General features: G+C 34.1%; 1 protein-coding gene across 4 annotated transcripts in view; it reads right to left on the bottom strand.

Annotated features, from left to right (window-relative positions):
• The window catches only part of SBF2 (SET binding factor 2), a 382,691-nt gene that overhangs the window by 188,998 nt on the left and 180,612 nt on the right, over positions 1–13,081 (bottom strand). For all 4 annotated transcript variants that reach the window (XM_032489038.1, XM_032489035.1, XM_032489037.1 and 1 more), the window contains exons 4-6: positions 10,241–10,363; positions 8,815–8,925; positions 6,813–6,918 (exon numbers count right to left, since the gene is read on the bottom strand). In XM_032489038.1, coding sequence (XP_032344929.1) covers positions 6,813–6,918; positions 8,815–8,925; positions 10,241–10,363 — 340 coding nt within the window. The remainder of the gene's footprint in view (positions 1–6,812; positions 6,919–8,814; positions 8,926–10,240; positions 10,364–13,081) is intronic.

The raw sequence follows: 13,081 nt of genomic DNA, 5'->3' as shown, positions 1-13,081 counted from the left end.
CACATGCAAAAAAATGAAATTGGACCCTTATCTCATACCATTCAAAAAAAAATGAAATGGATTAAATATGTAAATGTAAGAACTAAAACTATAAAACTATTAGAAGAAAAGAGGGGAAAAGCATCCTGACCTTGGTCTTGCCAATGATTTTTTGGTACGTGACACCAAAAGCTCAAGCAGCAAAAGCAAAAATAAACAAGTGGGACTACACCAACTAAAAAGTTTCTAAACAGCAAAATAAACAAAATGAATAGGAAATCTATGGGATAAGAGAAAACATAGGCAAACCACCTATTTGGTAAGAAATTAACATCTAAAATATAAAAGGAACTCGTACAACTCAATAGCCAAAAAAAAAAAAAAAAAGTAAAAAGTAGGAAAAGGACTTGAACATTTTTCCCAAAGAAAACATATGAATGCCAAAAGGTATATCAAAAGATGCTTAACTTCACTAATCATCAGGGAAATGCAAATGAAAACCACAATGAGATATCATTTTATACGAGCTTAAATAAGTATTATCAAAAGAGGAAAGGGAATTCTTGTGCTCTGTTGGTAGGAATGTAAATTGAACAAGGATGAAGGAAAATGTCATGAAGTTTCCTCAAAAAAAATGAAAAATAGAACTACCATATGGTCTAGCAATCCTATATAACCAAAGGAAATGGAATAACTATCTTAAAGAGGTATCTACACTCATGTGTTCATTGTAGCATTATTCACAACAGCCAAGATATGGAAACATTCATCTGCTGTGTCCACCAACACATGAATAGAAAAAGAAAATATTGTATATATAATACAATGGAATATTATTCAACCATAAAAAAGAAGGAAACCCTGCTTTTCATGACAACATGGATAGACCTTGCCTGCACTATGCTAAGTGAAACAAGCCAGACAGAGAAAGAGAAATACACTATATTCTCACTTATATATGGAATCTAAAAAAGCTGAACTCATAGAAATAAAGAGTAGAATGGTGGTTGCCAAGGCCTACGTGGTGGCAGAAGTGGGAAGCTATTGGTCAAATGGTATAAATTCCAGGTATAAGATGAATAAATTCTGGGGATCTAATGAACAGCATGGTGACTATAATTAACAACACTATATTATACACTTGAAAACTGTGAAGGGAGTAGATGTTAATATGTTATCAGCACATACACAGAAATGACAGTTACGTGAGGGATACAAGTGTCAACTAATCTTATTGTGGTAATATTTTGCAATATATATAAGCATCAAATCATCACACTGTAAACTTTGAACTTACATGTTATCTGTCAATAATATCTCAATAAACACAGATGATACATGACTAATTTTGTTTTACTATGGAAACAGAGGAATGATGGCTAGGCCCAAGATTATTTCAGTCTGTGACTTTAAAAATGTCTAATAAATAGTATACTACAAAAACTGGGAAATAACTATTCTAAAACTAGTATGTAGTTAAAATCCAAATTATAAGTGAACATATATGACAAAAACTGTCATGAGAATTTCACAAAATTATTTGGGTCAAGGAGGGATACCTGACTTAAACAGCTATAGACGAGATTAAACAATCAGAGGGGCTATAAAAACCAGTTCTTGTGAATACAATCTTATTAACATAAAAAAAAACCCCACAGTTTTCCACACTTAAAGCACAAATGTTCAGGTAACAAAAACAATTCACATAGACTACAAAAAGATACAAACAAATAAAATAGATGGCAAGTTGGAGACGAAGGTGGTTAACAGAAAATATAAGGAATGAGATAGATGATGGCAGAAGTCCACATAACTATTTCAGGCCAACACAGAGACCTCTGAAACTGTGGAAAACAAATTCATTATCAAAACAATCCTTGGAGAAAAGAACCAAGGAAATGTTATCATTACATTTAGACCTTTCACAGGAAAACTAGTCAAGGCTACAAAAGAATCTTATAGTCTCATCTGCTTCCTGTCTGTACTTTGTAAAATCCACCACCACTTCCCCACCCCCAACCCAGGTAATGAACTCTGATAATGGTCTAATATTGGCCTTTAACAACAGCCCAACCAAAATGACCAGTGATAAGAGCATGCCTTTAGACAGAATTATCAGTACCACATGCTCTGGGAGCTACAACTCTGCATACAATGCTGTTTTGGAGGCATCTTTCTTTCTCCTTTCCTTGCTTATCTTTTCCTCATTCTTTCTCTGAAAAATTAAATTTTGAATATGTAAGCAAAAGATAATTAAGTTCAAAATACTAGAGAGTAAAATAATGAAATTTGACATTCAAATGGCTAATCATCATGTGTTCTGGCACACTTCAACCAGACAAAGAACTCTCCTAGGAGATATGATTGCCATTTTCTTTATGGCTGGCTATTAATTTATTCAACAAATATTGAGATTTTCTGTGCCCAAGGCACTATGCCAGATATAGAGGACGCAAAGAATAAGACAAGGCAGATCTTGAAACTCCCAGGCTAATAATGGAAAACTCCCTGTTAACAAACAAGGGAAAAACACAGAGTAGAATTTCCATATCCCTGAAGATATCTGAGAATCAATACATCGGTCCCTGCCTACCACTAGACTTTTTGTTATCTGAGGATAAAATCTCCAATTTGGTCAACATTGTGCTTTTTTTAAATATAAAAGGTATACATATGAAGAGCTAAACAGCTATTCAAGTTTCCATTTTCATTGTAAGATAAAACACAAATACAGGAAAACACACAAATCAAATGAACGGCTTAAGAAATTATCTTACAAACACTACCTCGGTCAAGAAAGAACTTTGCCAGCAACCCTAGAAGCCCCTTCTATTTGCCTCTAATCACAGCCACCTCTCTACTACCATAAGTAACCATTATCTTGACTTTATTAACCATTTTCCTGATTTTTCCTATAGGCATTTTTATCACCCAAGTGTGCATCCCTAGACGCTATAGTTCAATCTCACTCTATTAAAAATGGGATGTGTTTTAAATCTCTTTTAATCTAGAAGTTCCTTCTCCCTTCCTTTCCATTCCTCATAATATAATTTATTTGTCAAAGAACCTGGACATTTGACTGATAGTTTCTGAGAGCCTAGATTTTGCCAATTGCAGTCTCTCAGTGCAATGTGTTCCCCATTTCTGTATTTCCTGTGAGCAATATCAGATTTAATCTCTCTGGCAAAAATACAGGTAGACATATAATATCAGCTTATTTTTCTTCTTGTGATAAGAGTTCTTGATGCTTAGATCTTCATTTACTGGGGGTTGTGAAATGATGATGCCCTATTTCAATAACTTCTTTTTCATTTATTGATAGAATACTTCTAAGAACAGACAATTCCCCTCGTCTACTATTGGGTTACCCTGTACTATAGTTCATACAAGCAAGGCAGAATAAATGCTTGATTCCTTTCTGTTATTGATGAGTTTTCAAGATAACAAATCATTTCCCTGTCATAACGTGAGGTAATAATTTTTTAATTTTAATATTATTATGATAATATTATTATGATAATAGGATTTAAAAATATTTTCTGGGTTTCAACCAGTTGCAATTAGTGTAATTTTTGAAGCTCTCCTAGAACTTTAGAGAAACTGAATTTTATAGTATGTATTCTTTTTTGTCTGATTTTTTTCATTGAGCATAATTATTTTCAGATTAATCCATGTGGTAATATGTATCAATAATTCATTTCTTTATATTGCTTAGTAGTATTCCATTGTATGGATATACTGCAAATTATTTATCCATTACTATCACCATTATTCATTACCGTTTATGGACATTGAGCTTGTTTCCAGTTTTTCACTATTATAAAAATATGGGTATGAACATTCACAAATATTTTTATGGACAATGCTATCATTTTCCTTAAGTAAGTGCCTAGGAGTGGAATGGCTGGATTATTTGGTTTAACCTTTTTAAAAAGCCAAACTTTACTCCAAGGTAGCTCTCCCATTCACATTCCCATTAGCAGTGAACTAAAGTTCCAATTCCTCCACTTCAGGCAGTCCTCTGAAAAAGTTGGAATGCTAACGCTCCTTCCCAATGGATGGTGTGCCATCTCCCAATGCAACAAGCTACCCCTCACTCCTCTTTGCTCTCAGTGGCCCTCAGGCATCCAAACTATGTTAATTCTGTCAGTGCTCTTAATGAGGCAATTCAGAAACCAGTTCCTCGGGCAGCCCTCTATAAATCCAGATCATTGGATGGATACTTCACTATTCTCCTTCCCCTTCCTCCAAGGAAAAGCTGTAAGCTGGGCATTCTCTCCCAGTACTGAGTTGTGCTAGCTTTGGGGGGAGGCTGACCAGGTAAAGTGACCTTGTTCTTCTTACCATTTCAATGTGGCTGTTCTTAGCTCTTGTGATCATCTGGAGTACCATAACTTTTTAACTGGCTTCTAGAATTCTCACAAAGGTATTCTGGTCTGTATATCATTGTTAAATTGATGTTTTTGCAGGAGAACAAGGATTGGGACTTCCTATTCTGCCATCTTGCTGACAGCACTCCCCAAATTCTCATTCTTGACTGTTTCTCTCCTTCACTATTTAAGCACAGCTATTTTAATATCTGATAACTATTTTTGGTGCCCCTGTGGACCTTTTATATTGTCTACGGTTTCTTTTATATTATTTTCAGATAACTTTAGTCCCCATGTTTCTGGGTTGCTTTTGATTGAGTGCTGAGCATACATATTAAATCTGTAGACATACTGGAGGCTTAGAATGTAGTTATCTTGCTCCAGAGAGGATTTACTTTCATTCCTACTATATGGCTAGAGAGAGAAGCATCAAGGATCATTTCAATCCACTTCAAAGAACTGAGATGACTTCAACCTGTACTTCAGTTCCTCAGGAGGACTGTCTGCTTGTGATTTACCCACTCCTATGTTGTAGTCCTTCATGGTCCCAACTCAAAGCATAAGAGTTTTATATAAGAATCTCCCTTGGTAAAACCTGAACTCCAATTTTCCTCTTCCCCAAGGTATATCAATAGTGCTGATCAGTTTTTCAGTAACTTCTTCCAAAATCAAGAGGTGCTTGGGAAAAAGTGGTGACAAATGTCTGGCTCACTTCTCTAGGTTTTCTTCTTCTCTTGGACTGTGGTTTGATCATTATTTATTACCTCTGATGCTTTCAAGTAGATGTTGTTTATATTTGTATCACTTTCCTAGTAGTCACTGTTAAGAGGGCGAGTCTGAATTACATAAGACACCATTACTGGAAGAGAGGTCCAGGTTTTATAAATGTTTATCTACAGCAGTTTTTCTTGGTGGGAGTGCTACTGGTATTTAAGGAAAAATTCTTCTGATGCATGTATGTCATGCATTAAGAATGTTTAATATCGCCTGGGTCCTGGGTATTAATGCCAATAACAATCCCTGCCCTCCCCTTAAAACCACTGTAAAAACTCAAAAGCGTAAGAGGTTTATAAGGCATTCATTAAGTATAAGATAAATGATAGCATTTGGGAATGTGAAATTTTGTTTGTGTCATATCCTTCTACTCCTCTTCATGGTAAATTTTATCTTTGGTTGACTCTTTAGAGGTATAGAGCCCTTTCTAAATGAAAAAGGTCAGGTGAATAGTGCTTGGCTAAAATCAATTAAGTCAGTGATTAGCAGGGACCATGGACAGGCTGAAGATAATCTTTGAACCCCTAAAATTTCCAAAAGTTTGTGGAGGGAGGTTTTAATCAACAGGATATTCTTTGGAGAAGTAAGTGCCACCAGGAAGAGAGTACCTATTTCACACATTAAAGAAAATAGCCTTAATTAAACTTAGTTGAGATGACTCAATGTGTAGAAACTTCCTGGGGGGCAGGAAGGGGAGAGAAGACCTACGTAATTTTTAAGAGTTTAAATTCTGAAGGGGAGGCAGATATAATGGGGAAGAACTACTACTTGGGGACTGGTATCACCATTTATGTTTACTGGGATACTAGAAAACTCTATTTGTATTTACATTAATTTCTTCTAAGGCTTTCTAAATTTGACTGAAGTCACAGCAGAAGAATAAGGATGGGGACACTGATGAAAAAGAGTGATAAATTTCAGAGTTGAGCAGGGAGTAAAATTCAACATGAGGTAGGAGGGAATCAAGAAGGTAGAACTGTTGTGTAAGGAACTAAGAATTCTGGAGAAGTAGAGTAGGAGCTCCAGGAAAGGGAAGGTTTCAGTTCAACTAGAAAAAGACAAACACAGTTGGAAAACAATGACAGTATCAAAGAGAGTGGGACACTCATACATAGGTACATATAAAGGACAAGTAAGAGGTAAAGTACGTGGCAATCTCTGGCAGCCCTGGTCTGAAACACCCTTACTTTTAAGTTATATTACTCCTTTAATGAAGTATAAGCTATCCAATGTACAGAAGGCACTTTCTAGTGTCCTATTCCTAATTCTTTATCCTAGTCATTGCTAGAAAATTAGAGATAAAGTCCTAATACAGATGGTAGAATGAAAAGGATGGGACTTTTAGTTCTATCTGACAAGGTTTCTATAAAAGCAGTTCATCTAAGGAAAAGCAAAATATACTACACCTATTCATCTTTTAAAGCAGAATGAAAATATGTGTACTTTCTAAAAGGCTGATTGACTCCAGAGCAAAAGGGGGCCTGGGTTAAAAATTAAAAAAAAAAAAAAAAAAAGAAAAAGAATAAGCACTAGTTAAGATTAGAACCCACATAATTACATATTTTATATATCAGGTATTTAATGGTTTGCTTTCTATTTTCCTGAGTGATATCAGGTGATACGACCTTAAAATAAATCTTTTTTCATAGGCTTCTATAAGAACACCGAAAATAGGAGAACAAGACATACCTAACTGCTGGAACAGGAGAGCGACACTAGTGCCTGTGACAGGAAGACTATCATGCAAGGGAGTCTGGATCAGCTGTCTGTCTCCTGCACCCAAGGAAAACAGCTTCTGCAGAATGAGGGGAGAACACATACAAACATGAAAACAATTTCTTTTCAGACATTTTCTTGAGATTAAAAAAATCCCTTTAAAGTTCAAATTTGGAGCAGATGATGACCATGTAAGATCCAATAAACAGATGCCACTGGCAATAATACAGCCAAAAACATTCAAGTTACTTTTGTGCCCAAATGAATATGGTACAAGAAAATTCATAGCTGAAAACTGAAAATTTAGTAAAAGATACACAAATCACTGATAATAATACTTAACTAAAAAATAGTAAAATGTTAAAAGTCAATATTTATAAGCCAGTTATATCTCAATAAAACCAGAAAAATAAAAGAAGCATAATAATATGAACCACATGTGTATTTTAAAATTTCTAGTGGCCACAATGAAAAAGCATTTTTTTAATTAAAATAAAACAAAATCATATCAACAAAAAACTGCCTCATAATAAAGGCTCATAAAACAATTTGGCTGCATTAAAGTTCAGGTCCAATCGTGACTAAACTCACATTTCATATTTTGCCATTGGAACAGAAATAGGAGAATGAGGGAGGAGAGAATAGGAGGGAAAAAAAAATTAACAGTAACCAAAAGATACTAGGAAAGACAGCAGACAGTTAAAAAGGCAAAGGCAAGAAAAAAAAAAACCCCAAAAACCAAACAACAGCCAATTTCATTGTAAGTAACATCTCTGTTCAGACTAAGAAGAAACAATGTAATTTTTAGAGGGCTATCCTCTTTGTCAATATTACATAAGAATAAGCAAAATAAGTGATCAACTAATCAATTTTAGGACTTAAGAAAAGGAGCCCTTGCAGAGCCTGGCGGCCCGCCGCTCTTCCCCAGTGTCACCCACGCTGGGCCGGGATGACAATCAGGGCAGGGCTCTGCTCGGATGTTTGCACTGGACACATTCCCTACCGGTCTCATTTCAGAGGTACATGAAGTATTTTCTTGTGTATAAAAAACAAAAATTATATTCAACCAACGTGAAAATAAAAACAATAAGCCTTAAAAAAAAAAGGCAAAAGTTCCCTAGAAACATTAAGTAATAGTAGCCGAGGTTCCTATTTTCCTAGTTCAGAGATGAATATGAAAATTTCAAGACATAAAGAAGATGAAAAACATGCCACTTTGAGAAAGTTTTCTTTCAGTAAAAGAGTTTAATGTCCTCATGAACTCAACCTATGACAAAAATCCTTGGGAAATGTTAAGGTATAGGTTCTACTTTCCAAAGAGTATCTGTGATTTTGGACAGTGGTCAACATTATTATTACGAAAGACAGCAAACTGAAATGAGAAAAATAAGCCCTCTTCTTTCTTAATTGCAAACTATTCTGTTAAGGAGTACATACAACACACACAGTGGTTTTAAGACCATGCACAACTGCTATTATCCAGGGAAATTAAGAAATGAATTATTCTATCCAGAAGTAGTTACAATATTACAGAGAATTATGTTGACAGTTTTCTTTTAATGTAATCTCCTAATTTTTTTATCACTGAAAAAAATTTTTAAGTTAATAAAATGAGGTATAACCATGTAGAGGAATAAGAAAGGTGGAAAGAACACATTTTAAAATTCAACTTAAAAAGTGTACTTCCAAGAGTGTGTAAGCTAGAGTTCAAGTTACACAAAATATGACTTCTAATTACGCTATGTGAAAGGTGAACCCTGCGTTAAAATTAACCTCATGACCTAAGAAAAGAATGGAATCTTGGGTCTCTCTTAGAAGGCAGACCATAGGGACAATGCTTAACTAAACTAAGATCCTCTTTAAAACAAAAATATTTAAAGAATTCTTTCTTTCCCCTTTTCTTCATAAATTAAATTAACTGGAGAGGAGGGAAAAAGAAGCAGGCTCTCTTCATCTCCCTTTTTATTCTATTTACCTGAGACCCTCCAGCCGCTGGAACAAGACATGCACACAGGTTTGCAATGAGATTTTCCAAGGAGACATTCAGACTGTCCACATACACAGTGTAGATCAAACCCAGGCAAGCCTGCAAGGAGAAGATGCATGTAGTTATTTCATGGAAACAGTAAGCACTAAAAATAAATTGTTGTGACATCTGCTTCAAGGAAAATTTCACTTTGAACCTAGTAAAGTATATTCTACAGTGACCATGGAATAACTTTTAAGCAGCAAATGTTATTAAGTTTATTAAATTTTCCTCCAGAACCAGAAACTCTAAATGAGCTTTTGAGATGAGTTTATAAAGAACAGAAATCCATAATTTGTAAAACAGGTGTTTGTGCTCAGATAACCACTCTAGCAAATTTGTAGGGTTTAAAACTGTTTCTGTCTCAACTTACCGTGCAAAATCCCACATTTCAAGATAAAAATTTAAAGACTTTATCTTGTTTTGTGATTCTTATAAATTCAGAACATTTATTCTACAGAAAAGTTTAACTTATGTGAATTATCACAAAGAATAGCACAATAGAGACAAAATTATGATTAATACTTTAAGCTCAGAAGAAGGTAGGTGGTAAAATGGAAGACAAAATGCAATCCTTCTGTATCTTACAGTTTATTGAAACTTATTACTGAAAAATCAGTATTTGTTAGGAGTTACCCATTGTCACTGAAACCTTGATAGTAAGAATATGTATAATCTCAACAATATGGAAAAGTTCCCCAGAAATTATGTAATAATTTCCCAAATCCTTGAACAAGTTTAAGGTATGATTTATACTTTCCAAAGAAGATCTGGGATTATGGACAATGGTCAACATTACTGTTACCAAAGACAGCAGCTGAAATAATAAAAACTAAGCCCTCTTCTTTTAAAGCTTAAATGTATTTATAACTAAAGTAATTTTTTTACATTTGAAAGTCTAAGTGTCTAAAAAGTAAAATATCTACACGTAAACAATATTTTAAAGCTATGATGGTAGTAGTATGATCAGAACTATTTAAAATTGCAAATATCCATCCTATTTCCTTGAACCTCGATCCTCAAAAGAAGGTGAGTAAAAAATACAAAGTTTTTATATTACTAACGCATTTTAAATTTGCTACAGGTAATCAAATGACTTCTTTAGGATTCATAAATTTTGGAGTCAGTAAACATAGGACCTATTTTAAACCAAACACTACACCCTTAGAAGTTTAAATAGTTGTATTAACTTAGGTATTTATTTCATCCAACATGAAATACGTTTCTTCTGCTCACATTAATTTTAGTTTATCGATGAATTCCTACTCTACTCAATTTAAAGATACGTTAAATACAAAGAACTTGTTACCATGGTTCATTCAAAACAGATTTATACAATAATATAAATCAATAATGACAACTATGAGTTCTTTACCCTAAAAATTTCTGGATAATCTAATCTGGATACCAACACCAGGCTTTTGGGAGCAAACACTTCTGCAGGCTGAATTAAACCAGACACTTCCACTTCACCTTCAACCTCTTCCTTCTTTGTTCCCTAAAGAAAGAGACACTGTAATCAACAGACAGACAATTTTCTAGATTTATAACTCATAAAAGACAGACATATCACATGCTTTCATGTAATTTACAAAATCCAAAATTAATTACAAGATATAATTTATAAAACTCAAACTAAAAATAAAGAACATACTTTGAGAGGAATCTAAGAAGCAAATAGGCAAAGAAATTATGAAGCAGGGCATACTTATTTCATTTTTGAAAACTCTTTAAGCTCCAGATATATACAACTTTATCTGAACATTTGATTTCTGTGAGGTAGCAGTCATCAAAAGACATATTCACTAAACAGTGACCCAAACAACTACAATTGACATTCAGTTAAATGGAAATTCAGTTTTCAAGAATAGAAAAAAAATCTGTTTTCTAAAACAGACACTAATGTTCATTTTTGTTTTTTGGCTTGTCCCAATCTTTTAAACAAAAGTGATATAATCAGTTGGGATTATCTTGCAGAAAGCTCAATGCTCTTAGAAGTAAAGACCAATCAGCTCTAAATTCTTTTTCCTCATAAGCAACAATGTTGATTTTGTTGAAAAGTCAGAATATTTTTATACATAAAACTGAGTTTTGGAATGTACCTAGAACCACTGAACTGTACACTTAAAAATGGTTGAAATTGTAAAGCTAATGTCATGTGTATTTTAGCACAGTAAACACCTAGAATTTAAAAAAAACCTATGTTTTCAATGATTAAATACTAGTTAATAAAATAAACTTTGAAAAATGATTCTCATTTATGAATCAACAAATACTTCTTGTGCACCTATAGTTCCATAATACTACATGATGCACTAAAAAGTTTTAAGTGAAAGGAAAAAAAATCAAGGTAGTAAAGCATTCAGATTTCTAATGCTTCTAAATGATATTCTAAGAACGTTTTCCCCAACTAGAATCCTCTACTCTTCCCATTAATCAAAGGTTCAGCTTAAAATTTATTTTCCTTCCTGAAGCCTTTCCTTTACTGATTTTTCTCCTACTGTTAATTCTCAGCACAGTTCATCAACTTATTACACTTATTTTTCCTGTCAAATCTCTCCCCTAAATGCCACATCCAACTGCCTGCTTGACATCTCTATTTAGATGACTAAAAGTTATCTCAAATACGTCCAAAACATAGCTCCAATTTTTCTCCCCAAACTCCACTCTTCCTGCAGTATTCCCTACCTCAGTTACTGGAAATCCTTCCTTCCTACCTAGCAAATCAAAAATCCTGATTCTCCTCCTCTTTTTCATAACCCGTACCCACACTGTCAGCAATACTGATTTCTCACCACCTCCAATGCTTCCACAGTACTATGAGCCACAGCCACTTGTCTGGATTATCTGAACAGCCTTCTTCAGTCTCCTCTATTTCTCTTTAGCCTCACTTTCCTTCCTTGCTGCTCCTCAAACATGCTGGGCATGCTCCCAGGTAAGGGTCTAAAGCATGTTTGTTTTTCCTTTGCCTGGCACATTCTTTGTTACTCCCTTACTCAGCATAGATACCAAAATAAGTAATTCCCTCAACTCCGTTAGGTCTTTATTCAAGCAAATTCTGTTCTGGTAAGAATTTGCTGGCGCCCTACTTGAAATTGCAATGTCCTAATACTCCCTAAATCCCCTTTCCTTATTTTTTTTTTCTCTACAGCACTTGTCATTGTCCAACATATTACCCATTTCATTTCTTTTATTTTTTAGTTTGTCTGTTTCCCCCACTAGAATGGACTCCATGAAGACCAAAATTTCTGTCTGTTTTGTTCATTGGTAATTTCTCAGCTTCTAAAACAAGAGCTGGGCAAAGAGTTGATATTTACTTACTGTTTGTTCACAGCATTCACGCAGAAATGAATTTTCTTAAAATAGTTTTCTGGGTATTTTATGAAGGGAATTTTTCCCCACTACTCATGGTGGCCAAGAATTGTATTTTCTATCTTTTTTGGAGCCCATATAGTTTCTCTAACAGTCAAATATAACCAAGTATTAGATGTCAATGAATGCACATATCCAGAGGGAAATGTCTGTTTACTTTTTATATGTGTGATAAGATCCATATGTTCTCGAAAGATTTTCATTTGTTACAAAGCAAAAGCTAAAATTAGGTTGGGTGGTTTCTGGAATTCTTAGAAATAATAAAAATGTGATGAATAAGAATTTACCAAGGATTTCCACACTTAATGAATCATATTCTTCATAGATTAATAATAAATACTGTCCTTTCAGGACGAAAGAATGACTGAAATTCCTGAAAGTGATAAGGCTCTCCACATTTTTATGAGATTGTGATACATGCCCTAGAGTCAGTTTGAGTAACCATATCATATAAATGATAGTTAACCTACTTTGACCAAAACATAAAATAGAAATGCATCAGTCATTTCTTAAAGCTGTCCTTTAATTAAATATTCACTAGCAGGAATAATTATCAACAAGAAAGAAAAAAGGTCTGATGTAATGTTAATATTAAATAAAAACAACCTCATTTTTCTTTACATCACTTTTTAGTATAGATTTTGACCTTTACTTTGTAAATGTGCTATAAATCATAGATGTTGTTATTCTTAATTCCAACAGCTCTCCTGTAAGACTACAGTGTCCCAAGTTCAGAGAAAATTCATATTCCTTTTCTCAAAGCAAAATGCACTGCTATGATTTAACTCCCCCACACACAAAAAGCCAAAACTGCTGTTTAAAATACAGGAGACAGTAATGTGGT

The sequence above is a fragment of the Camelus ferus genome, chromosome 10 (assembly GCF_009834535.1).
Source record: "Camelus ferus isolate YT-003-E chromosome 10, BCGSAC_Cfer_1.0, whole genome shotgun sequence".
Classification (NCBI taxonomy): Eukaryota; Metazoa; Chordata; class Mammalia; order Artiodactyla; family Camelidae; genus Camelus; species Camelus ferus.
This window is presented reverse-complemented; position numbering and strand designations above follow the sequence as displayed.